The 26,548-nt window shown below is 48.0% G+C and overlaps 1 protein-coding gene across 4 annotated transcripts in view; it reads right to left on the bottom strand.

Annotated features, from left to right (window-relative positions):
- NTN1 (netrin 1) overlaps positions 1 to 26,548 on the bottom strand; it is a 244,213-nt gene that overhangs the window by 207,044 nt on the left and 10,621 nt on the right. Inside the window, exons 1-2 of one of the 4 annotated variants that reach the window (XM_054535428.2) lie at positions 18,860 to 18,943; positions 17,050 to 18,130 (exon numbers count right to left, since the gene is read on the bottom strand). In XM_054535428.2, the coding sequence (XP_054391403.1) occupies positions 17,050 to 18,067 (1,018 nt within the window). In that variant the 5' untranslated portion in view covers positions 18,068 to 18,130; positions 18,860 to 18,943. Of the gene's footprint in view, positions 1 to 17,049; positions 18,131 to 18,570; positions 18,718 to 18,859; positions 18,944 to 26,548 lie in introns of those variants that run through there. The other 3 variants (XM_054535430.2, XM_024235495.3, XM_054535429.2) reach the window with 3 other exon arrangements.

Raw genomic sequence — 26,548 nt, 5'->3', positions numbered from 1 at the left:
TAATAGTAATCAAAATTATAAATACATAGAAGTAAACTCATCTGAAAAAATGTGTGATGCTAATATAAAGAAATTTATAAACCTTACTGAATAGCATAAAAGAAGACATAAATAAATGTAGGTGTTCTATACTTCCAAATTGTAAGACTTAAAATTGGAAGGGTATCTACCACACAGCTATTGGAATAGCTAAAATTTCTAAAAGATTGGCCATATCAAATGCTGATGAGGAAGTGGACTGGAGAAACTAGAACTCTCATACACTGCTGATATAAATGTAAAGTGGTACAACCATTTTGGAAAACAGTTTGACAGTTTATTAAAAAGTTAGACCTACACCTACTGTATCATCCAGCCAATCCACTCTTAGGTATTTGCCCAAGAGAAATGAAAGTGTATGTCCATGCAAAGACTTCTTAAAGAATGTTCATAGCTGCTTTATCTGTGATAGCCAAAAACTAGAAACAAGCTAAATGCCCATCAGCAGGTGAATGAACAAATTGTGGTATAGCAATACGATGAATACCCCCCAGAAATAAAAAGGATTGAACTATTAATGCACTTAACATGATGGATGAATAAATAACCCAACTAAGCATGGAAGGTGAAAGAAACCAGACCACATGTACTGTGTGATTCCATTTATACAAAACTCTAGAAAAGGCAAACAGATATATAATGACTGAAGGCACCATGGTGGAAAGGGGCAGGAGGGATTACCAAGAAACAGTAGGAAACATTTTGGGCTGATGGATATGTTATTTATCTTGATTGTGGTGATGGTTTCACAGGTGTATACATAAGTCAAACTTATCAAGTTATACTTTTTATATACGTGCAATTTACTGAACAATTATATCTCAATAAATCTGTAAAAAAAATCATCTGGAAGAATCAAAGAGAAACACATACGTACAATTCATGATTCTGACCAGACTTAAAACCTACTTTTCTGATATCCTAAAAGCCCTATTGGGTACATTTAAATAATCTAATCATTACATACAACAGCCATGTTGATACAGTTACAATGTTTTCAACTATCACCAAGTTCATTTTAACAACACTGCTATCAAATTACTAATGGCATTTGTATTGAAACTTGACAAACTCATCTAAAGCCAATAAATAAATATATAAAGAAACAAGCAAGCAAGAATAGCAATGAGAATAAGTGAAAATGAACAGATGAATAATGAATGAATACTGAACCTACCAGATACTGAAATATCCAAACAGATAGAAAGTGGCAGGAAAACAGATTTGTGAAACAAAATGGAAAAATCCAGAGAACAGATCCAAGTTTATATAATACTTAAGCATTTAATAAATATGGCATCTCAAATCAGTGACAAAAAATGATGTTTCTCAATAGTTGTCACTGAATAACTGGCTAAATATTTGATGAAAAAATGGATATCCTTACCTCACACCATATGTCACGATTAATTCCAGATGTGTGAAAGATTAAAATATATGACTTTGAGTTCTGGCAACAAGGTGGACTGAGGTAATGCAGAACCCCTACCACTGCAAGCATCTAGAAATACTAGATGAAATGTAAGTTTAAAAAAATTTAATGAATAGCAGATCTCATAAGAAATAAAAGGAAATCCCCAGGTGCTAGAGGAAAGAAAAATCTGAAAGCCAAAGTGTTAAGAGAAACCCTGAGACCCCAGTGATCATGAGGTGTGTGGGAGGAGGGAGGGAACAGTGGGGAGGATAGAGAAAGGGAAAAGACTGACTGATTATTAGACCTGGAAACAGGCTTTAATGCCTTGAGCTTAGGTTTTAGCACCCACACACAGACCGGAGATGAGGCCTCAGGTCTTGCAAGCCCATGAGTTGCAAATGGGACCCCTGCTTTCTTTATCAAATATTTAATAAGCACCTACTTATGCCAGGCCCCCTGTGAATAAAAGAGAATTCCTGACCTTATGTACCTTAACATTCCAACAAGTGATAGAAAGGAACAAATGGGAGGAGGGGAAAACAGTTAATAACATAATAAATAAGTAAATTAAATAGTGTCTTAGGTGGTATGAGTGTTATGGGGAAAAGGAGTTAGTAGGGGAGGATAAGGGTGATCTCAGGTGTGTGTGTGTGTGTGTGTGTGTTAGAGGGAGAGAGAGAGAGGAGAGGAGAAAGAAAGAGAGAAAGACAGAGAGAGAGAGAGAGTCAGATAGACATAAATAGGGGAGCTGTTTGCAGTATAAATAGAATAGTCCAGGTAAGCCTCACAGAAGTGATATTTGACCAAAGACTTGAAGGAACCTAAGGAGTCATTTACGTGCATATCTGAGCCTATCTCAAGCCCAGAGTCAGCTACTGTACCAGGGCTATAAGCTGTGTACTCACTAACACCAAGGAGGCCTGGGAGCTGGAACAGAGTGAGTGAGCAGGAAAGTGCTAGGAGATGAGAATAGAGAGGAAGCAGAGGCCAGACCACACAGGGCTTTGCAACCATTGTAAGTGTTCTGGGTGTTCCTCTGAGTGAACAGGGAACTAACACACAGGCAGTTACCTCTGGCTGCTGTGTTAAGAAGAGACCAGGGAGGTTGAGGGACAAAGATGAAGGAAGGGAGACCAGCTAGGAAACTGCAGCTATAATTGCAGTGGCAAAAAAACCTGGACTTTCCAAATGCCCCCTGGGTCAAAAGGGGACAAAGAATCTTTGTCCATTGGGCTAAGGTGACAGCAAAAGTTTGTCTCTACCCAGAGTTCTGGGTAAAGGCAGAAAAAGTCCTCAGTGAAGGAGAAAAATAAACCCCAGGCCTGGGAAGGTTTAGAGGCCATGTACATACTCCTCATTTGATATAATAATTTTCAAGATGATTAATTAATGGAAAATTTGGTCCTAGTCCAGTGATACCTCCAGAATGTCTGGCAGAATTAATGCAAAATCATATGGATAGGGGCATTTCCATAACTAACAGCAGTGGGATTTCCACGAAATCCCAAATAAAGATAAGCTCACAGTCAGAAAGTACAAAACACATAAGGAAATCATTCACCATGAGCAAAGGTCAGCAGACAAAATAAGCGAGAGGATCAGTATCCCCAAGAAGTTGAGACCATCCATCAAACTAACAAAGACTATAGGATAAGTTATGTTTAAGACTATTTACAAGGAAATAAGGCTGAGCAAAAGAAACCAGATATTGAAGAGAACGTACAGTATGATTTCAATTATATAAAGTTCAAAAATAGGCAAATTAAATCTATTGTGTTAGAAGTCAAAATGGTGGTTACCCTGGGGGCTTGGGAGGAACCTTCTGGAAATACTGTATTTCTTCCTGTTAGTGGTAGACACAGAGGTGAGCTCACTTTGTGAAAATTCATACACCTGAACATTCATGATTTAAAGAAAGAAGACCAGCTAGCGAACACACTGGAAGGCAAAGAGGGAGAGTCCCATGTCCCCACCCCTGCAAGTGGAGGAGCTGGAGAGTGGGAGGTGGGGAAATTGTCAGTAGGGTTGGAGGGTAGGCCCAAGTGAGGTCCCCCAGTTAGAGCCTGAGCAGTCTTTTGAGGGAATCCCAGTGGAGAGGTAGGGTGGGAAAATGTATCATTCAAGTTATAGAGCTGCTTCTGGTTGAGCAGGGAATGGGGTGAGGTCATTAAGGAAGACTGATGCAGTCCTCAGGAAGGCAGTATATTCCACTGGACCTACAGAATATCATTACATGACCTTTGTAACCCAACCCCTCGTTTTACAGGAGAGAACTGAGGCCCAGAGAAGTAAAGACACTTGTACAAAGTCACCTTTGCTTCCCAGTATTACTAGTTTTCCTGTCAGGGAGTATGCAGATTAAAGATAAGTGGCAGGCCAAGCAGGTGACTCATGCCTGTAATCTAAGCACTCTGAGAGGCTGAGGCAGGAGGATTGCTTGAGCCTAGAAGTTCAAGGCTGCAGTGAGACGTGATCGCACCACTGTACTCTAGGCTGGACGACAGAGCGAGATCCTGTCTCTACAAAAAAAAAAAAAAAAAAAAAAAAGGTGAGACGACTTGGCCCAGTGGTGAAAAGCAAGCCTCCAGAGCTGCACTGCCTGGATTCTAATTCCATTTCTGCCACCTGCTAGCTGTGTGACCTCAGGCACCTTAACTAACCTCCATGTGCCTCAGTTTCTTTGCCTGTAAAATTGTATACAGATATAAATTTGTACAACCACTTTCCACTAAATAGAGAGTTTAACCACTGTCTATTAAAGCTGAACAGGCCAGCCATGGTGGCTCACGCCTGTAATCTCAGCACTCTGGGAGTCTGAGAGGGAAGGATCCCTTGAGCCCAAGAATTCAAGACCAGCCTGGGTAACATAGTGAGACCCCCGTCTCTACAAAAAATTTTTTCTTTTTTGAGACAGAGCCTTGCTCTATTGCTCAGGCTGGAGTGCAGTGGCACCATCTTGGCTCACTGCAACCTCCGCCTCCCATGTTCAAGCAATTCTCATGCCTCAGCTTCCCAAGTAGCTGGGATTATAGGCACGTGCCACCATACCCAGCTAATTTTTGTATTTTTAGTAGAGATGGGGTTTCAACATGTTGGCCAGGCTGGTCTTGAACTCCTGACCTCAAGTGATCTACCTGCCTCAGCCTCCCAAAGTGCTGGGATGACAGGCATGAGCCACCATGCCCAACCCTCTACAAATAATTTTCTTAAAATAGCCAAGTGTGGTGATGTGCACCTGTGATCCCAGCTACTCATGATGCTGAAGCAGGAGGATCGCCTGAGCTCAGGAAGCTGGATGACAGGAGGCTGGGTGACAGAGACCTTGTCTCAAAAAATGTTAAAAATAAAAGTGAAATTGAACAGATGCCCAAACCCTAGGACCCAGCAATTCCCCTTCTTGATACACACCCAGCAGAAGTACATTCAGATGTGCATCAAAGACGTGGACAAGTATGGTCACAGCAGTGCTACTGTTAATAGCCAAAACCTGGGAACAGCCCAAATGCCTGCTGTAAGTGGAGTGGAGAAATACCCTGTGATACATTTATATCACACAATACTGGCCAGCAATGGAAACTAAGAAACTACTACTATACATGGATGAAGACCACAAATGTAACATAGAGCAAAAGAAGCTGGAATACGATTCCATTTATACCAAGTTCAAAAACATCAAAACTCGGCTGGGCACGGTGGCTCATGTCTCTAATTCCAGCACTTTGGGAGGCTGAGGCGGGCGGATCACGAGGTCAGGAGATCGAGACCATCCTGGCTAACACGGTGAAACCCCGTCTCTACTAAAATACAAAAAATTAGCCGGGTGTGGTGGCGGGCACCTGTAGTCCCAGCTACTCGGGAGGCTGAGGCAGAAGAATGGCATGAACCCGGGAGGCGGAGCTTGCAGTGAGCCGAGATCACACCACTGCACTCCAGCCTGGGCGACAGAGTGAAACTCCATCTCAAAAAATAAAAAATAAAAATAAATAAAAAATAAAAATAAATAAAAAAATAAACAAAAATAATCAAAACCCATGTATGGTGGGTAGGGGGCATGGTACCTGGGTGGACGCACAGGTCAGCTTCTGGGTTGCTGGTATGTTCTTGATGCGGGTGCTGGTTATACAAGTGTGTGCATATCATGAATAGTCTTTGCACTGGACACATAATTCATGGGATTTTCTCTACATGTGTTACACTACAATAAAGAAGTTTACTTAAGAATAACAAGGCCAGCCGCGGTGGCTCACGCCTGTAATCCCAGCACTTTGGGAGGCTGAGGTGGGTGGATCACCTGAGGTCAGGAGTTCGAGACCAGCCTGGCCAACATGGTGAAACCCCGTCTCTACTAAAAATACAAAAATTAGCTGGGCATGGTGGTGCACGCCTGTAATCTCAGCTACTCAGGAGGCTGAGGCAGGAGAATCTCTTGAACCTGAGAGGCAGAGGTTGTAGTGAGCTGAGATCATACCACTGCACTCCAGCCTGGGTGACAGAGCAAGACTCCATCTTAAAAAAAAGAAAAAGAAAAAAAAAAAAAGAATAACAAGCCCTGATAGGGCTGCTATGAAGATTAAATGAGGTAATACTTATAAAGGGCTTAGAACGGTGCATGGTGATAATAAAGGCTATCGAAATGTGTGCTGATAAAATCCCAAGGTCTAGGATCAGGACCCTACCTCTGGGTCTCCTTCCTGTACCCCTCCTCTGAGCCCTCTTTCAAGGCAGAACACAGGGCTCCTCACACTCCCCACCCTATCCAATCTATCAAGGTGGTCTTGAGCTGGGCCCCCAGGACACCAAGGCATCAAAGGCACAGACAGCTTAACTTACCCAAGTCCACACTCCTGGTGGAACTGGAATTTAAACCCAGCCAGTCTGAAGTCAAAGACGGGTGTTCTCTCACCATTGCCCCTAATACATGTATCTTGGTATTTCACACTTTAGTAGATAGAATGTTCTACTCTCTGATCTTGACTTAAAACTAAGTAACTAAGTACTTTCTTTCTTTTCTTTTTCCTTTTCTTTTTTTTTTTTTTTTTTTTGAGACGGAGTTTTGCTCTTGTTGCCCAGGCTGGAGTGCAATGGTGTGATCTCTGCTCACTGCAACCTCCGCCTCCCAGATTCAAGAATTCTCCTGCCTCAGCCTCCCGAGTAGCTGGGATTACAGGCATGTGCCACCATGCCCGGCTAATTTTGCATTTTTAGTAGAGACAGGGTTTCTCCATGTTGGTCGGGCTGGTCTCGAACTTCCAACCTCAGGTGATCCACCTGCCTTGGCCTCCCGAAGTGCTGGGATTACAGGCGTGAGCCACCATGCCCAGCCAACTAAGTACTTTCTTTTTTTATTTTTGTAGAGACGGCAGTCTCGCTATGCTGTCCAGTCTGATCTCAAACTCTTGGGCTCAAGCAATCCTCCCGCCTCAGCCTCCCAAAGTGCCGGGATTACTGGTGTGAGCTGCTGTGCCTGGCCAGAACTAAGTACTTTCTACAGATCAGGAAAATTGCAACTTGATTCTCACTTACATGTGCCTCACTTCTTCTGCAGACATCTTCAATTAAAACAAACAAACAAACAACCTCTCTACCACTGGTTCAAACAATAAACTGAGGTAAGAAATAGGACTGTTCAGCCCCATTCTTCTCTAGCGTTTCTGGGTACCAGGATGGCAAGTCTGCCCAAAAACATGGCTTAAAAAGGATTGGGCCGGGCGCAGTGGTTCACACCTATAATCCCAGCACTTTGGGAGGCCAAGGCAGGTGGATCACCTAAGGTCAGGAGTTCGAGCCCAGCCTGGCCAACATGGTGAAACCCCGTCTCTACTAAAAATATAAAAACTAGCTGGGCGTGATGGTGGGTGCCTGTAATCCCAGCTACTCAGGAGCCTGAGACAGAAGAATCGCTTGAACCCAGGAGACAGAGGTTGTAGTGAGCTGACACGGTGCCACTGCACTCCACTCCAGCCTTGAGGACAGAGTGAGATTCTGTCAAAAAAAAAAAAAAAAAAAAGGATTGATTTCTGTGGATTGGAGCAAGAAGCAGTTTCCTTCTTCACAGCAGCTCAGAAGGCCAAGCACTTTCTCACCGTGAATTCTCTCCCGGTTCTAAGCCATAGAGTGAGACAGGGCTGGGTGTGGGAATAAAGAGTTGGCTGAGATCGACCTGCCCACCTCTGAGGTCTGGCTTCGGGGAGAGGAAAACGAGCTGGCCAAAGGGCTGAGGGTGGGAGAGGGTGGGGGGGGGGGCGTGTCCAACAGCTCTGCCCTGGGGCCGCCCAACCCAAAGGTACTTTCACGTTTCAGATGCCAAATTCTGTATCTGTAAACACAATGTGTTTTCTTTTTCATGCTGGGATTGGAACTATTCTTGTTCGGCACTTTCTGCACCAGCCCAAATGTAAGCAGAGCACTGAGGGCCGTGGTTTGTGACGGAGATGAGTCCTTGTCCCTCAATACCACACAGACGTGGTTCTGAGTGGAAGGAACGACCTTCAGGTGGGAGAAGCCCCAGGAAGCCTCAGGCACCAGGGTCCTGGCCCAGGTTGGGGCATAATTTCTTTTGAGTGTAAGGGCAGTGATAAGCTTTTGTTTCAAAATCCAAGGCAGTTCTGGAGGACCTGCCCAGAAACGTCGGGGCGGATATTCCTGGGGGAACCACTGTTTTCAGGGAACCATGGTCTCTCAAATTCTTGGCATGGGAGAAAACAAATACACGACAACAGAACAAATGCAGCAGGAAAATGTGATGTGGACTAAAATCCAATCCTTCCATGGTACAGGAGCCAAATCCAAAATGCGCTTCCTCTCAAGACCCTCGGCCCCTCCCTGCGCCCCGGACACTCAGCAAAGTGCCTCATTGGGGGCACCCATCCGTGTTCAGGGTTAGCGCAAGTGGACACGTCTGCACCTTCTCACATGCACAGCCTCCTTGATGGAAACATATTTCACCTGCAGGGAGGGCATCCACTTTACATTTCTTTTCTTTTTTTTTTTTAATCTTCTTTTTTTTTGTTTTTGAGACACCGTCTCACTCTATCACCCAGGCTGGAGTACAGTGGCATGATCTCGACTCACTGCAATCTCGGCCTCCTGGGTTCAAGAGATTCTTCCGCCTCAGCCTCTGAGTAGTTAGGATTACAGGTGTGGGCCACCATGCCAGGCTAGTTTTTTTTGTTTGTTTGTTTTTGTATTTTTAGTAGAGATGAGGTTTCACCATGTTGGGCAGGCTGGTCTCGATCTCCCGACCTCAAATGATCTGCCTGCCTCTACCCCCCAAAGTGCTAGGATTACAGGTGTGAGCCACTGCGCCTGGTCTACTTTACATTTCTTTACATGCCCAGACCAAACAGAGCCACCTGAACAGTAAATGCTCCAGAAATGTCCATGTATACAAAGTACTTCTCTGTCTGCAGGTTGGGGAAAGGGAAGGTCTTCAGAAGGTGACCAAAAATGGCAGATAGTTTTCATCTCATGGGCTAATTCTGCCTAAGGAGTTATATTGAGGAGTCTAATATTATAAGATCATTTCTGGACTTAGGAGGAAAGCATGCTGCCATTGACTGCCAATGTCTGCCCTCGTTTTAGAATGCAGGAGTGGTGGTGCATTTATTTGCTGGGTACCCACCACGGCCGCCCCAAAGCAGAAACAGACGAAATCAGAAGCCCTGACAATGGCAATCGAGCAGGCAGGAAGTGTCCCTCACTTGGGGACTTCAAATATGGAATGCAGCACAGCATACAGGCCCTCAGGAAACTCAGAGATCTACCTCATTTCCTTACATAGGACTCAGTTATTTAAAGCCATCCCCTTTAAAGGTCCCTGTAGTCCTACAGATTGTCTCACTTAAGTGTGGAGTCTCTGGAATGTGTGAAAGTTGGACACGACAACCAATAATCTCTCTTATCTTCAGGCAGAAAAAGACGCGGGAAAAATCTAGAAAATCTAGCAATAGCACCAGCCAGGAGGGGGCACGGATGGGTCCCCAACTAAAATATGACCACATGTGCAGAGAGCTGAGACCTTACACAGGCCAATTCCTGAATCCTCCAGGGAGACAGACTTCTAGCACCTTCCTCAGCAAGGCACTAGCTGAGTTGAGAAGTGAACTGGAGTGTTACTTTCTGCTTTTAAAGTTCTCACCCAACAAATTTACTTGAACCCTTTAAATAATCCGGAGGTCTACTACACTTACAGAACCATCTTTCTTTTTTTTCTGAGTCTTGCTCTGTCACCCAGGCTGGAGTGCAGTGGCGTGATCTTGGCTCACTGCAACCTCTGCCTCTCGGGTTCAAGCAATTCTCCTGCCTCAGCCTCCCAAGTAGCTGGGATCACAGGCACGTGCCACCACGCCTGACTAATTTTTGTATTTTTAGTAGAGAAGGGGTTTCACTGTGTTGGCCAGGCTGGTTTCGAACTCCTGACCTCGTGATCCGCCCGCCTCGGCCTCCCAAAGTGCTGGGATTACAGGCGTGAGCCACTGCGCCCGGCCACAGAATCATCTTTCTTCTACGTCTTCTTCACATGCACCAATGCACTGCAGTGTGAATTCATTTCACCCTAACTGTAGTTAGTACACTAATCCCAATGACAGAAGGTCCAGGGATTGCTGGGGGTGGCCCTGACACAGGCAAGGGCAGAGCACAGCTTTCCATTCCTTGGCGGTACTCCTGAACCATAGGTACCCCTTTCCCCTCGGAGAGTATCTTCCTTTGTGCTCTGAGTGCCAGCAGCTGCCTCTGATAGAACTGTCCATTGTGGAGAAGGCTTGGGGCAGGAACTTAAGCTCTGGGAGAAAAAGAAAAGGGTCTGATGGGAGACATTCTGTATCTCATCAATCACATAGTCACAGTCCCTTCTCTCCATCAGAGGGGAGAACTGGCACAAAATAATGTATTTGAGGCTGAATATACCTAGCCAAGGCCTTTTGACATAGGGGGAAATTAACATAAATTATGTAACTTTTTCTTTTCTTTTTGAGACAGAGTCTCGCTCTGTTGCCAGGCTAGAGTGCAGTGGGGCAATCTCGGCTCATTGAAATCTCCGAGTCCCTGGTTCAAGCAATTCTCCTGCCTCAGCCTCCCAAGTAGCTGGGATTACAGGCACGTGCCATCACGCCCAGCTAATTTTTGTATTTTTAGTAGACACGGGGTTTCACCATGTTGGCCAGGATGGTCTCCATCTCCTGACCTCATGATCTGCCCGCCTCAACCTCCCAAAGTGCTGGGATTACAGGCGTGAGCCACCACGCCTGGCCAATGATATAACTTTTAAAAGGCAAATTAAAATCTACTTCTTAGTTTACAACAGAGATCCATTTTTGGAATAAGGAGACAGGAATGCAATACTGAGCTCCCTAAGTTGTGCTACACAAGTCAAACCTCATGAGAGCAGATAGCTTTGAGGTGAACGTCTGTGTCTAGAGGACTGGCCCAGGCAGCTCACTTCTTTCAAGCACTATTCAGAACAACCGTCCCTCCGAGTTGGCTATAATAGGACACGGCTTTTATGTGATCAGTCTTCCAAACAAACGCTCCCGATACCCCCTGCTCTCTCTGTATGCAACAGTGTCACAGAATAAGCCGAGGTGTGCCCTGCAGACTTATCCACACTCAGTCCCGTTTGTGTAAAAGCTGCCCTTTGATGGCCAGGACATCTGTCTTTGAAAAGCTTCCGTTCCTTGTGGCAATCTGATTAATTGAAACAAAGCACATATAAAGCACCTAGGACAATGCCTGGCACTCAATAGGAGTTTGTGGTCTGTCTTCAGGACGCAACCCCACAACCACCATGGACGGACATTTTAAACTCCGCAGCTCCCAGGCCACCCAGACCAACACCATGCCTTCTGAGCCTGCAGAGACCACAAGGGCTTCCAGATGACAGGCAAAATGCTGTGGGCCTGCTCTACAAGTATTAGGCTTAAGCCCTGAGCATTTCAAAAGCCCTCCGAGACCTCCCGTCTCCCTATAATGAAAGGCACTACAGAAACCCAAGGTATGATTAACACCTTCTGAAAGGATGAAAAAAAAAATACTGGCTCACAAAATATCCGTATTTGTGCATCCACAGATAAGGCTGTTTTATAATCCAGTTCCCTAGAGAGCCATTTATTTTGGTAAAGGCAGTGTGCATTGCAGACACTGTAGAAGCCATCAAGATAACACAAGTTACAATCCAGTGGACTTTTGAAGTGTAAACATAAAAGTCTATTAAGAATACAATGTTGGTTTAATCCCAAGACAAAAAATTTACTTAATGAAAAGCACAACTCATCTCAAGAAGGAAATATCGATACCAGCTGTGAGCAGAAAATGAGGGGATTCCTTCCAGGGAACATCTGAATTTCAACCCACTGCCTTTCCAATATTTACTCTGGACATAAAGTCTCAAATACTTTTCTGAGGATCTCATTTTTCTACAGGAGGAGGAGGTCAGAGAGAAGACTGGGCAGGGCTAATAGAGAGCGCGGCAGAGCCTGGAAACATGCAGACCCACCCCAGAAGGTTTCCCCTGACGAACCTGCCTCCCTGCTCTGGGTGGAGCAGGGAGTGGCCTCCTTGCCTCCAGGTTCCTGATCACCAGGTGCTAATGAGGACCCCAGCAGAGAACCTCACTCCAGCTGCCATGGGGCCAGTAGAGATGAATGACAGCTCTGTGCTGCTGACTCATGTCAACTGTACCTAGCAGCACCACACCAGTGGCCGGGACATACCATCCCCCATCCACCTCCTCTCTTTGGCAACAATAGTTTCAGCCACTTTCTGGATTTTTTCAATACGTTCCGGTGAAGCAAAAGGATAGTGGACACTAGGGTGAAAAGAGAAGGCCTTCTTTTTTTTTTTGGAGACAGAGTCTCATTCTGTCACTAGGGCTGGAGTGCAGTGGCGCAATCTCGGCTCACTGCAACCTCCGCCTCCCAGGTTCAAGCGATTCTCCTGCCTCAGCCTCCCTAGTAGCTGGGATTACAGGTGCCTGCCACTATGCCCAGCTAATTTTTTGTACCTTTAGTAGAGACGGGGGTCTCACCATGTTGGCCAGGCTGGAGGAAGGCCTTCTTAAAGAGGGGTTCTGACTACCCACAGCTCAGCTTCGCCACCTATGAGGGAGACCACAGGCCCTGAAATCAAGAAAGACTTGGCCAAGAAAGCAACACCTGTGGATGCCAAGAACCCCCAGGAAAGTATCTAAACCCCCTTAATTCATAGTCCCAACTCCCAGCTCCCAGCAGGCCTGATGGCTAAGATAAAAGAAAACTTCTTATATACAACTTCATGTTAAGTATGTATGAATATAATATAATAAAATATAATAATATGATGTGAAATATATAATGCAACACAACTAGGGAACCACGCCCAGTTCTAGCAAGAAGCAATAGGTTCTTCCAGCTTTTCTCCTACACACGGATGTATCGCTGCCATTCATTCATTCATCCATTCTTCCATCCACCCATCCATTCATTCTATGGAAAAGCAGCACAGTGGATGCAACAAAACAAAGCACAAACGTCAGGCTGGAGTCCCAGCTTCACCACCCAGTAGCTATGTGACTTAGGGTAAACCATCTAATGTCTCTAGGCCATGGTTTCCTCATCTCTAAAAAAAGTACAATTACAGTCCCTATTATTAGCATAGTCACAGTGATTAAATGTCTAAATTAACGTGAGTGCTTGGCAAAGAGTAAGTCCTCCAGGGTTAATCATCATAATGACAATAATCATAATAATTACTATGACTATTAAAAACATTCACTCATCTATAGCTATGTGCCAGGCTCTGGACTAAGCAGCAAATAATTTTAGCCTTCTGATTTTTGCAAGAATCTTTAGTGGGGCATTGGATTTCTCATGGCAACACCTCCAGTATAACCTCCCTCTCTTGCCAGGGATGACTGAGGGTGGATCCAAGCATCAGAGCTACTGACAGCATGAGGACATCCCCCTGATCCCCAACGCAAAGCCATGTTTGAACAATTATGAGCATTATGTTGCAGGTACCTATGACCGTAAGAGGCCAACCCAGCACGGTGCTCGTCTTGCAGAGACATCTTTTGTATGGGTTTTGGGTTACAGCTGGGCAATGCAAAGCCATAGAGTGAGTCGCAAAACAAGTTTTCATAAGCTCAACCTGTCACAAGCCAGGCAGGGGCTCATGCCGACAACTCCACAGTAAGATTAAACAGCATGCTTCGTCAGGCACTAAATACTAACACAGCTCCGACGTCAGGGGGACAATGATTAAAACTGATGTCAATAATTTATGAAACACAATATGGTCTTCAGATGCTCTTTTGAAAAAAGGGAAGGGCGGGGAGGGGGAAAAGGGGCCTAGCAACCCAGGTGGTTTAAAACTGTTCATGAATTTTGCCTTGAATGTACACACACCCCCACCATGCATGGGTACTTCTTTACACAATGAATGTGAACGCACATGTGTATAAAAGCATGTGAACACTGCTGATACATATGGGCGGAAGAAAGTATTTCGTTATTCCACTGAGAGCTGTCAAGGCTGTAACGTTATACACAGTCTTGTCTTTCATATTGTTTTGAGGGTTGCTTTTTCCCCCCCGGAAGAAATCCAAAATTGCATTTAAAGTATAACTGGGCTTTACAAAAGTTCACATTTTATTCCATAGAGAGCCTGACCTTGAAACAACACCGAAAAGAAAACTGGACCAAAGGAAACATATCGGATATGTGCATTTCTTAGTCATCTATAAGGACCACGGGCCTATGTCGAAGGACTGTTCAGTCAAATGATAATACTGGTAAATTGGTAAATTTTAGAGGGTTTTCTTTGCTGGGGGGGTGGGGCGCAGGGTTAACCTAGGGAAGGGTACCATTTCAATTTATTATAAATCATGTATCATTCTTTTATAAAAGCAAAGACCGAATAGCACAGTAATAGACTCATTGTTATTAAGACTGATTATGGGAATTAAAAAATATATACTTCTTGACTTTGCCGTAGTTGTAAATACTCCGGGTAGCTTGACCTTATATGTCAACGGCGTGAAATTCACAAGAAGAGATTATGTTGGGAGAAAAATCTGAGTCTCTGATAGTCCAAAGTTACTTCTGAAGGATTTATTAATGCTTTTTCCTAGCACAGTGCCCTTTAGTATCTCAGAACACCTGTCAAATACTAATTCATTCACATATCTCCACTACAGGGCCTTTTCATAAAAAGCTCAACCTTTAATTGTAAATCACCCCTAAATTGTCCTTGCTGTCTTTCTCTTTTACAGAATGATGGAAAAATCACTAAGACTTCAATTAAGACTTTATGGGAACTTCAATCTGATGTTCCCAGCTATATCTACAAGGTATCAGAACATCTATTCAAAAAGGAAACTATAAATAACTTTAACATAGTTGAATTGGCTTTGCTTTTATGAGATGACTGAATAATTGGCAAGATTTAAAGATACTTTAACTACTGGGAATTAAAATAACTTTAGTAAAACCCCGAAAAATATTGTTAGCCAATCATTTGTCATGTAGATTATGTACTTATTAAGCCTAATTAAACTTTTTGAACAAAAACGGTTACTAATTACATTCGTTAATATGTTGATTGCTCAATTTAGCCAATAAAAAAAAAGGTCAATCCAATTTGTGTGCATAGTTAGTGCTTTGGTCAAGAGACAAAATCCCAAACTATAGAGATTATCTCAAGTGCATGACCATCATTATAACAAACGCAGGTTACGTGTCCACATCCAAAGTGACAGCAAGACTTGGGGGTGGGTGGTGAATCTGAACAATACCAACGCTAAGGCAAATCTTCAAGCCAGTGAAATTTCACCACCACATCAAGTTTATTCACCTAAATGTATTCACTTGCATTTGTCCAATTAGACTCTGCTGGTGAGAAGACAAAGTTATCTTTCATATGCACATACAAACTAAAACTGATAGTAAAACCCTGGGAATCCCTTTAAATGTCAATAAAGGGCTTTTACGCACAAAGGGAAGAAAAGAAAAGAGGAAGGAGGGGGAAAAGAAGAGATGGGAAAAACCAACATTTCCGAGGGAACTGAGCAGATCAAAGGAATTTTATTCTAGAAGACCACTAAGTTGGAGTGTAACTAACTATACTCTCTGTCTCTCTCTGCGAAATCTTGAAAAGTGTCTTCAGACTGGAAACTAGTTCTGATCCTTAAAAGAAAGGGGACAAACAATTAGGTCTGCAAGAGCGGGACACGAGTGTAAAAATGGAGGCCTCCCGTGCAACAGGAGGCGGGAGGCCCGGCGTCTTCAAACCAGGACGCCTGACTGGGCCTCTGCAGCGATCCGGCCCTCCAAGACATGTTTTCCATTCCCTTGCTCAAAACTCTGCATCCACAGTCATGAGGCACAAACTATTCGACAACAACGTGACACAATTAATCAGAACCAGACCTCAAAACGTGTGTTTGTGGGGACCAGCAAACTTTGAAATGTGCCTCAGAGGGCAAAGCAATTGAAGAGCCTCACACTGGCTGTTTGAGATGGGGAGATGGAGAGGAAAAATCTGTAAGTTCATAAAAGATGCACACCAAATGGGACATTTACAGACTAAATAATTTTCGCTCAAATAAATGTGGGATTTGGAGCTTTACTTCCCATACTGAAAAAGTAAGGTGTAGTCTTGCTACCTCCCCTCACCCTTTTTTTTTTCTTTTTTCTTTTTTTTTTTTTTTTCTGGGGAGAAACTGATTTCTGAGAGCTTCTGCAGCAGCAAAGTCGTCCAATTCAGAAGCAGAACGTATCCTTTTTTAGCCTCATTTCTGACCCAGCCGTATTCACCCGGTTTTGTCAGATTTCTCTTTCAGGAAATGAAACCCTATTTAAAAAGCGAGAAACTGGACCCTTAGTTAATTCAAAACTGTTTAATTTCACCAAAGCCTGAAGCTAATAAAAAAAATCTGGTATACTTTTTTAGACCAGAATTGAATTCGTTTAAAATAATTACTGAACGCTCCTCTGTAATCAGCAGATAGTAATTAATTGAAATCACATCATTCTTCTTTTGCTAACACAAACACGCTATTCAAAAGAGAGAAAAAAAAATAGTTTCAAATCATGAAAAGACAAATGGAGGGCAGGAGTGATACTCGTCGGGTACCGAACTGACCCCAAACCGCAAATAGTTTTTTGCCATCTCCCTAGGGATTTTTAGGTGTGGAGTTGGAACTTCCCCGGAACTGGGTCGGGGTCCCCAACCGCGAGCCCAGCTGCAGCCTTGGGAAAGGGGGGTGGGTGCAGGTGAATCCCAGCGTCCAACCCAACGAGGGGGAAGGCAATGAATGTTTGCGTTTGGATCCAGGGTTAGCGGAGACCTGTCTGCAAATGTTCTGCCAAACCCCCTCCCGGGAACATTTCTCCTGCTGCTTCTTGGCTTCGCAGAGAGCACTGGGCGCAAATTCGGGCGTCCACCACGAGCGCCACGCGAGCGAGTGGACCTGCTCTGAGCCCTCCCGGGTCCCGGGCATCCGCGAACGCGCCTCCCGCCGTTCCCGCGACCCGCGCTCCTATGAACTCGCCGCTGCGAGGCCCAGCAGCTCCCGCCCGCGCCCCCACCCGCCGCCGGCTCCGCCGCCGCACCCCACTCACCCACGCACTCGTTGGCTTCGCGGGCCGTGGCGCGCTGCCAGGGCCGGTCGTAGTGGAAGGGCTTGCAGCGGTCGCACTCCGGGCCGGCCGTGTTATGCCTGCAGTCGCACACCAGGCTGTCGTCGCGGTCGCGCACGCAGCGGGCCGCGTGGCCGTTGCACTTGCACCGGCCGCCCACCTGCAGGTCGGACACCGCGTAGAAGTACGAGTCGCGCGCCAGCTCCGAGTCGTCCTCGTTCTCGTCGCCGAACGTGTGCAGGCGGCTGAAGGCCACGCGGATGTCGGTGGCCGTGACCCAGTCCTGCAGCACGGGCGAGTTGTCGAAGTCGTGCGCCGAGGGCCGCCCGTCCAGCGTGCTGAAGGCGATGAGGCCGCCCGAGAGCGGGCGCATGTCGGTGTGCGAGTCGGTGCACACGGCCTCCTGCTCGTTCTGCTTGGTGATGGGCGCGCGGTGCGGCCGGTTGTACATCTTGCGGCACTGCGTGGAGTAGAACTGGAAGGGCACCCACGTGCGCCCGTAGTCCATGGACTTGTAGATGGCCATGGACTCGGGCCGCGGCGAGCAGAACTGCAGGCTCACGTAGGTCACTTCGAACTTCTTGCCGAGGGACAGTGTGAGCGTGACGTTGTGCGGGAACTGCAGGTAGTTCTCGGACTGCCAGCACGTCAGGTTGTGCGGGTTGTTGAGGTCGGTGAGGAAGGCGGGCGGGTGCGCCTTCTTGGGGTCGGACGCGTTGCAGAGGTGGCACGAGCGCAGCCGCTCCTCGCCGCGCTCGCTCACCACGCAGTAGCGCGCCGGGGGCCGGCCGCAGGTGCTGGACACGCGCACGTCCTTGCCGAAGGCCGCATTGACAAAGTCCGGGATGCAGCGGCGCGGGTGGCCGTTCTCGTCCGAGCAGGGGTCGGGCTGCGCCGCCTGGCCCGCGAACATGCTGAGCCCGGGCCCGCCGCGCACCGCGCCCACCAGGCACGCCACCGCCGCCAGCGCCGCCAGCGCCTCCCACACTGCGCGCATCATGCTGCGTCCAGCTTGCCCCGGCCCTGCCGCGCCGAGGATCTGTCCGCCTGCCGCAGAAGGCTCCTGCGGAGAGAAGGGAGCTGCGCTCAGCCAGCCCGCCCCGCGCCCTCCAGCTCTCGGCGGGGTGGCGAGCGGGGATGCGGGAGAACGCCCGGCTTCCTGGGCACCCACCCCGCAGCCGACTGCCCGCCTCTCTCCCCCAAAGTCCCGCGGGCAGCGCAGCCGGGGCCCTCCAAGTCCGCACCGCTTGCGCCCCTTCTTCCCCGCCCGGCGGGAGAACGCTCTGCTTCCCCGCCACCGCCGCCTGCACGCCGCCCGAGGGGCATGCCTGAGCCGGTCTCCCAGTCCGCGGCCAGCCCCCCTCGCACCCCAAGTTTCGGGCGCAGGAGAGCTGGGGGACCCCGACTCCGCACGGCCCGCGCCCCTTCCTCTCGCAGCCCGGGATCCCTCTCAGATACCCCCCGATCGCGTCCCCGCCGGAAAGTCCGCGTTCGGGACTTTACCTCTGGAGGGGGCAAAAGAGAAAGAAAAGTTTGCCCGGCCCCTCCGGGGAGCCCGCGCGCCGGTCGCTGGAGAGCCTCTCGCTCGCTGCTAGCAGGCGCGTCCCGCCTCAGCGCGGGCTTGCCAGCTCCATGCCCGGCGCGGCCGCCGCTGCCCCAGCCCCGGCCCCGGCCCCGGCCCCGCCGCTGCCGCCGCCTCTCTCGCCCGAGTGACTACGCGGCCGCCCGGCTCCCGCCGCTCCCGCCGAGCTCGGAGTGCTGCCCTGCCCGCGCCCGGGGCGCACACACTCACGCTGGCCGGCGCGCACTCACACACACGCGCGCTCGCCCCCGAAGGCTCCGCCGCCGCCGCCGCCACTCGCGCTGGGAGTGAGGGGCGGAGGGGAGCGCGGGGGCGGGGGGCGGGGCCGCCGGGCGGGGCGCCGGCCAATAACGTCCGCGGGCTGCCGCCAGCTCCGAGCAAAGTTTTCACCCCGGGAAAGAAGAAAGTTAAAGGGAACCGGCCCGGGACGCCCGAGAGGGAGAGCACAGGCGGGTGGGAACCCGGGAGCCCGAGAAAGAACAGCAGAGACAAAGAGAAAGCAAGGAGAGCGCCCGGGGAAACCCCGGAGAGGGGGCTGGGCCGGGCCGGGCGCGCACCCCGTGGGGGAGGAGGGGCCGCCGGGGACTGTCAGCCTCGCCCGCGCCCCGCGCCGCCCGGAGAGCCTCACGCCCGGGGGAGCGCGCGGGCGGGGGAAGGGGGCCACTTTCTCCCTCCCGGTCCCAGCCAAACACATCTGTGTTTGTTTTCTTTGCTGCGCGGAGGTCGGGCCTTCCTCTAACCCAGCCTGATGGCCCCCGGTGGCACCGCGCACAGGGCTGTGCCCCTGTGGGCACGCAGCCCGGGAGCGTGAGGAAGAGGAGGAGGATGTGACCTCTGCCTGCTCTCCATTCTTGCCCGAAGCCCCCGGGGTCCGGCGAGGAGGGGCTGCTCGCCCGCACTCCCACGGATGTCACCGTGCGTGAGCCTGTCTGTCGGGAACGCGGCTTCGTTCTGGCCAAGGGAGCAGTGGTGGGCAGGAGGCTGAAGGGGTAGGAAGCTGGCAGCACCTGGACGCTGGCCACCGCCCCTCCAAGACGGGCCTGCCTGGTCTCAGGCATGGGGACAGCCCAGCCCTCCCCAGATCCCCTGAGGCAGGCGTATCGGTACTTCCTCAACCGCATTTTTAAGGGTGCAAAGCCCTGTAATAGCTCATGGGACCTCCACAGCAGCTTTGCTGTTGTATTAACTCCATTTTGCAGGTGAGGAAACTGAGGGTCCCGGGAGCTGAAGAAACTCGCACAAGATCAACCCCCAAGTAAACATCAAACCCAGGAAGAGAAGACTGGGCTCCTTCCACTGCAGGGCATTTGTCAAATGCATAACCCTGCCGAATGATGGTGTCATGGGGGCATCTGCGGGGCCACCCAGCCCCTCCTTGCCTCATTCTCCATTGCCCCAATAAAAAGACTGAGGACAGTGACAGCATCCTTTGGTCATCTTGCAACAGCAGCCAGAGAGCTCTGGGAAAGGAATACACTGGGCCGAGAGTTTGGAACGGAATCTCTGCTCGTTTATCTGTTACTTGTAGATGTGTGGTCCAGTAATAGACCCAGATGAAAAGCCCCAGGTCCTGGTTCTGGCCCAAGGGCTGCCTTGCTGCATTAGCTCCATTAAGTGCCTCAGTTTGTCTTATTGGCATCTTCATAAGCCCTGAGAATCTAAGAAGGGGCCTCGGGGCTCGTCTGGCCCAGCTCCGTCTCCTTGGAAGAAGGCCTTCCCCAGCCTCCCAGAGAGACGGCCACCCAAGTCAGCTCTTCCAGGGATGGGAGCTCACCACAGCTCAAGAAAATAAATCCATTCCATTGCAGGACAGCCTGGATACATCTTCTTACCCCGGAGTAGCAATTTAGCTTTTCCTTCTTGTGCCGTTTACCACACTCTGCACTGTTTATTTATGCCTTACCTCACCTTGTGGCAGAAAGGATTTCAGGTAACTTACAAGGATACATAAAACATGACACAATAACAAATTAAAAGTGAAGTCAAAGGAAATAAATGAAATGGTTAACCATGGTGACCTGTGAAATCGCAATGGTATACTGAAAGGCAGCATAGCTCTTAGGAGGAAACGCTTCGGAGCCAGGGTACCTGGGTTCAAATTCTGCCTCTGCTGTGTTTGCTCTGGTTTCCTCCATCTGTACAAGGGAGATAATACTTTCTACCCCACTGGGTTGTGAGCGTCACGTGAGTTGACACATTTGAATATTATAGCTGATGAGATATAGACATACATATTGCAGGTCTGTAACATATAAATATGCTTTCTCATGTATGCAAATGTAAATATGCATAAAACCAGGCACATAGTACATGCATATAGAAATGTTAGCTGTTAGTATGAGATCACTTGATCTATACAGAAATTTTAAATCATTTAGAGAACACTTAATTACAGGGAAAGATGTTCATGACATATTATAATATGAAAAAAGCAAATTAAAAACACGGTATAATGTCATTTTAATTTTTTAAAAAGTATGCATAAAAAGACAACGCAGTTAATAGTGGTTATCTCGGAATAGTGAGATTACGGGTGATTTTTATTTATCTTGGCTTGTATGCTCTCAGTTTTGCACAGTAAAATATGAAGTAAGAGAACAAAGAAAAGCTAAGAAGGGAGACAAAGTCGAGATGAGAATACAGGTCCAATGCACCCTGGAGTTCCAACCTCTACACCTCTTCTGAGTGGGCCACAAATTTGTCCCTAAGCTTTCCTGCAGCTAAAATGAGGAGACCACGTTCATTACACAATTCCCAGTGTCCATGAGATAAAAACAGACCTACTGCTCAAGGGAATTACAACTATTCTTGGTACTAAAATCAGATAGGAATTTCTCATGGGGGCGTGGCCCAGAAAGGGAACACAGTATGGGGTAATGAGCAAACGTCCCTGACAACAGCCCCAAAACAGTCACAACAGTGAGCTCCGTGGGACAGTTTCTGTGATCCCCGTGAGTGTAAGCTGATGGCATCGCATCAAAATCCAAGTCAGGAAAAGACATTCTAGCAAAGAGGAATGGAAAAGAAGCAAATTGGGGTGCTCAGCTGACTGGGGTACATTTTGGAGCATCTACAAGACTGGATTGTGAGGTGCTTTCCAAGCCTTCCTCCTGAATGTTGTTTCTGTCCACAGAGCTTTTTTTTTTTTTTCTTTTTTTTTGAGATGGAGTCTCACTCTGTTGCCCAGGCTGGAGTGCAATGGCACAATCTCGACCTCCGCCTCCTGGGTTCAAGCGATTCTCCTGCCTCAGCCTCCCAAGTAGCTGGGATTACAGGCGCCCACCACCACACCTGGCTAATTTTTTTGTATTTTTAGTAGAGATGGGGTTTCATCATGTTGGCCAGACTGGTCTCAAACTCCTGACCTCAAGTGATCTGCCCGCCTCGGCCTCCCAAAGTGCTGGGATTACAGGAGTGAGCCACCGCGCCCAGCCTACGTCCACAGAGCTTTTGATGGCCCTTGCATGGCAGTAAGTTTGAAATGGCTCTTGGCAGAGTGTGGCTTTTCTACATTGCCAGCTGACCTTAGGCCAGGGGTCTTCAGGAGAGGATGAGCGGGGTCACCTTCCAGTTTTATTGTGGTCACTTAGGTATACGCTTATTGTCTTTAGTAGTTCCTGGTGAGCAGGACTGTCTCACTCACCTTGTATCCAGGAGGTCTGGAACCTCCTGTAATACAGTGGAACTCCTCTACGTCCATTGCAAACCCCCCTCTCTGTTAAGTCTGCAGGTGGCCCAAACCCTACGCCACACAGCAGCCCAGATCAAGGTTCTCTGCCTCTTCAGATTCTTGAAACCAGTCCTCTATCATCCTTCAGTTTTATCTCTTCTGGGCAAAATGTTCCCAGTTATCTTAATGATTTCCCATAGGACATTGTTTTCTGACCACTCTGCAGCCTCTTCCATCCCCTCTAATTCATCAGTGTCCTTTCCTAACGCAGCCTGTCTGTTGAGGGGACAAATGAAAAAAACAGATGTCCAAGTGTTGTGAGAACTTCTCAAAGTGGCGGTGATAAATACACACCCGCGAAAGCATGTCAGGCTCTAAGCAGCAGGATCCACGGAGCAAACTGGAGTTCAAAACGCAACAGTGCAGATTTTGGGTGAGAAAGCAAATCACCAGGTGTTTCTGCAAGGAATGCGTTGAGAGGCGGAAACACCATTCCTGGCACACTGTCTTACCTGTGAAGCCAGACGGATCACCCTAGGAGGCGGAGAATGTGGCAGTTTCAAGAAAACTTTTAAGTAGCCAGAGGAGGAGGAAAACCAGGAGACTCGGGTGTTATAGAAACCAATGGGTAAGAGTGTTGCAAGGAAGGAGGGGTGCTGAGCAGTGTTGAGTCACATGCCTTAAAGGTCAAGATAAGATCTGAAACAAGTCCTTTGGATCAAACTACAAGGAAGTCTTTGGTGACCTTGACTAGCGGTTGCAGGGAGTGGTAGGGACAGAAGCCAGGCTGTCTGGGGTTGTGGAGTGAACGGGAGGTGAGAAAGTGGAGATAGCAGGTGTAGACAACTTTCAAGAAAGTGTGAATATAAGTGGCAGGAAAGATAGAGGGTCGCAGCAGGAAGGTGACATAGGATTGAGGGAAGGTTGGGATTTTTTATCGTTGTTTGTAAGATAAGGCTATTTGACCATGCCTTAATGTTGATAGGAACTGCAGCCAGCAGGAGGAGAGAGGTGGAAGACAGATAAAACTATGCTTGTAAAACTGGTGGTCAGGTGGTCTCCAAGTGTCTCTTGTTTCAATGAAATAGGAAGTGACACCATCTGCTGAGGATGGGGGAGGAGCTGGGAGCACTGGAGGCTTGAGGTCATTACAGAGAAGAGGATAATGCTTGCTGGGCAGAATTAAAGGGCCTATTGAAGTTTGTGACTATCTATGAAAAAGAATGGCAGCCAGCAAGGCCGTGGGACACACATGCCCCCTCCCCCAGCAGCGCCCAGCAGCCTTTGGATAGACCTAGAGAAAGAGACAGTTGGATTAATCTCAAGTTGAGAGTGTTTTCCAGGAGGTGGGACAGAAGGAAAGGGGAGTGGGTGGCTGTTGTGATGGGCCAGGGCGACAATGCCAAAGAGAGAAGGAAAAACAGGACAGGATGGAAGAGGAAACAGAGAGGCCAGGGACTAGAGCTGTGCTGTTCAATATGGTAGCCAGTTGCCACATGTAGCTACTTCAATTTCAACTTGAATTAATTAAAAATGAGTAACATGGAGAGCTTAGTTGCCTAGTTGCCCCTAATTTGGACAGCACCAATAAAGAAAAATTCCCTCATCACAGGAAATTCTGTTGGATAGCTAAAGGATTCAGGAAGAGAGAAGACATGAGGTGGGGAATAACGGAGGAGGTTGTGGTCGAAAACTAGAAGATTCCAGAGGAGAAAGAGCTCTGGGGATGACAAGGCCTTCTGAGGACAATAAGAGGGGGACTTCTGCTGTGAGGCAGAGTAGAGGGTGATTAGAGACGAGAAGGCCACGGTGCTGGACGGGCTATCCACCTGGGCTCTAAAGACCTTTGGAACCAGCATCAGAGTTTGGGGCAGAGACGAAGACTGACCAGTGCTGGTGTCTTCAAAGAAAGAAATGAGTGAAATTGACTGGGAGGTCATTCTAAGGATGAGATGTAGAAGGTGGGACAGCCATGCGGTTCTGGCCTTAAAGGAACAGGAGTTTTGTGGGGGTTTTTTTGTTTTTGCTTTTTTTTTAGATAGAATTTTGCTCTTGTTGCCCAGGCTGGAGTGCAATGGCACTATCTCGGCTCACTGCAACCTCCGCTTCCTGGGTTCAAGCAATTCTCCTGCCTCAGCCTCCCAAGTAGCTGGGATTACAGGCGCCCACCACCATGCTTGGCTAATTTTTTTTTTTTGTATTTTTAGTAGAGACAGGGTTTCACTATGTTGGCCAGGCTGGTCTCGAGCTTCTGACCTCAGGTAATTCGCCCACCTCCGCCTCCCAAAGTGCTGGGATTACAGGCATGAGCCACCGCGCTCGGCCCGGAGTTTTGTTTCGTTTTGTTTTGTTGTTGTTTTAATGAAGAGGGAAGGAGCATTGGGAATGGAGGAGGACAACAGCGCCCCACTCCTGGGTGTTAGGGATGTGTGGTTTGGAAGAAGGACAGCACCTCTGAAGAGGACTGCAGTGCAACTGGGGTGAGCATGAGGGAGGGAGGAGCAATCAGTGAGGAGGGTGAGGATACAGGGGAGGGTACACTCCAGGGACGGGGGCACCAGATGGCACAGGCTAATGTTTGTGAGGAGGGAGGACAAGAAAAGAGCAAGGGCTTAGGAGAAAAGGGGTGGTCAGGGGTGCCTTTGTCTTGGGTGTGACCAAGGATTTTCCTTTTAATTTTTTAATTGTATTTATTATTATTATTATTTGAGACAGAGTCTCACTCTGTTGCCCAGGCTGGAGTGCAGTGGCACAATCTTGGCTCACTGCAGCCTCTGCCTCCTGGTTTCAAGCGATTCTCCTGCCTCAGCCTCCCAAGTAGCTGGGATGGCAGGCGCCCGCCACCACACCCATCTAATATTTATATTTTTAGTAGAGATGGGGTTTCACCATATTGGCCAGGTTGGTCTTGAACTCTTGACCTCAAGTGATCCACCTGCCTCAGCCTCCCAAAGTGCTAGGATTACAGGCATGAGCCACCGTGCCTGGCTGGGTTTTCCTTTTTAAATCAAGCATTATGTGTAACATTTACTGTGTGCCAAGCATCTACTAAGCACTTTGATATTCCTTAGTTCCCAATCTTCATAAACTCCATATAAGATAGGTATATTATTGTGTCCATTTTACTGGAGGAGGAAACTGAGACACAGAGAAAGAATTTGCTGAAGATCACATCACTGGTAGGTAGAGAAGCAGGGTGTGAACTAAAATAATCTAGGTCCAGAGTTTGGAGCTCTTAGTCAGAACCTGTGGGTGAGATGGGCCTGACTGGGGTCTCAGTCATCCCTGAGAGGAAGGATGGGCTTCTCGTCTACCAAGATTATGAGCTGTGTGGTCTGGATAGACTGTGCTTCTTAACACCTCTGGTCCAGTTAAGAGGACAGACCCTAGATGACTCAGTTCCCAGTACTCCCAGTACAGCCTGGGAATTGCAGCGGGCAGAGGTGACCAGGAGCATTTGGCCTCTCCAGGAGGGTGAGCAGTGGCCTGGATTCATAGTGTTTCCTTCCCAAATTGAAAGAACTTGACTTGGACAGGCCTTGGTTCCAGTGCGCCACTTCCTAATGATGTGACTTTGGGCAAGTTGCTTGCCCATCTGAGCATCCATTTTTTTCATGGTGAAACGGGGTCACTGCATTCACCTTTACAGGGTTGGTCGGCGATTTAAAAAATTGGATCTGAAAGGAAAGACCCTGGCAGAGAGTAGATAGATGTTCAATGTAGAGTAGGTTTTGAGTTCTTTTGTTTTTTTTTTTTTTCATATGTATAATTCTCAGGTCTGCCTACCAGATCTCTTACCCTAGAAGAACGAGGGACATTCTTTCATTTCAAGGTATCTAGAGCCCAGCTCACCTGATAGGCTGCATGGAGGATTACTCAGGGAATCCCAGGTCCCTGGACAGGATTTCAGGAGATGTGACTGTCCTGGAAAAGGTTTTAGAACATGGAGAGCAGGCCAATCTAGTGGGAAGGGTTCCTGGAGAAATCCATTTCCCCAATATTGCTTATCTGTATCTTCAGCTCAGGCCTCCCCCTTTGCAGGTGTCTTGGCTGAGAACTCAGGAGCTGGGCATAGAAGCCCATGCAAACCCCAAATCTTCCAAATCCTTTAATCTACCAGGGCTCTTTGAAGGGGTGAAAATGCCTGTGGATGGGGGAACCAGCAGATGTAATTTATTTTCATTTGCAAAAAGCTTTTGACAAGGTGCCACCCCAAATGCTATTAAAAT

Source organism: Pongo abelii, chromosome 19 (assembly GCF_028885655.2).
Source record: "Pongo abelii isolate AG06213 chromosome 19, NHGRI_mPonAbe1-v2.0_pri, whole genome shotgun sequence".
Lineage (NCBI taxonomy): Eukaryota > Metazoa > Chordata > Mammalia > Primates > Hominidae > Pongo > Pongo abelii.
Note: the sequence above shows the minus strand (reverse complement) of the source record. Positions and strands in the feature narration are given on the sequence as shown.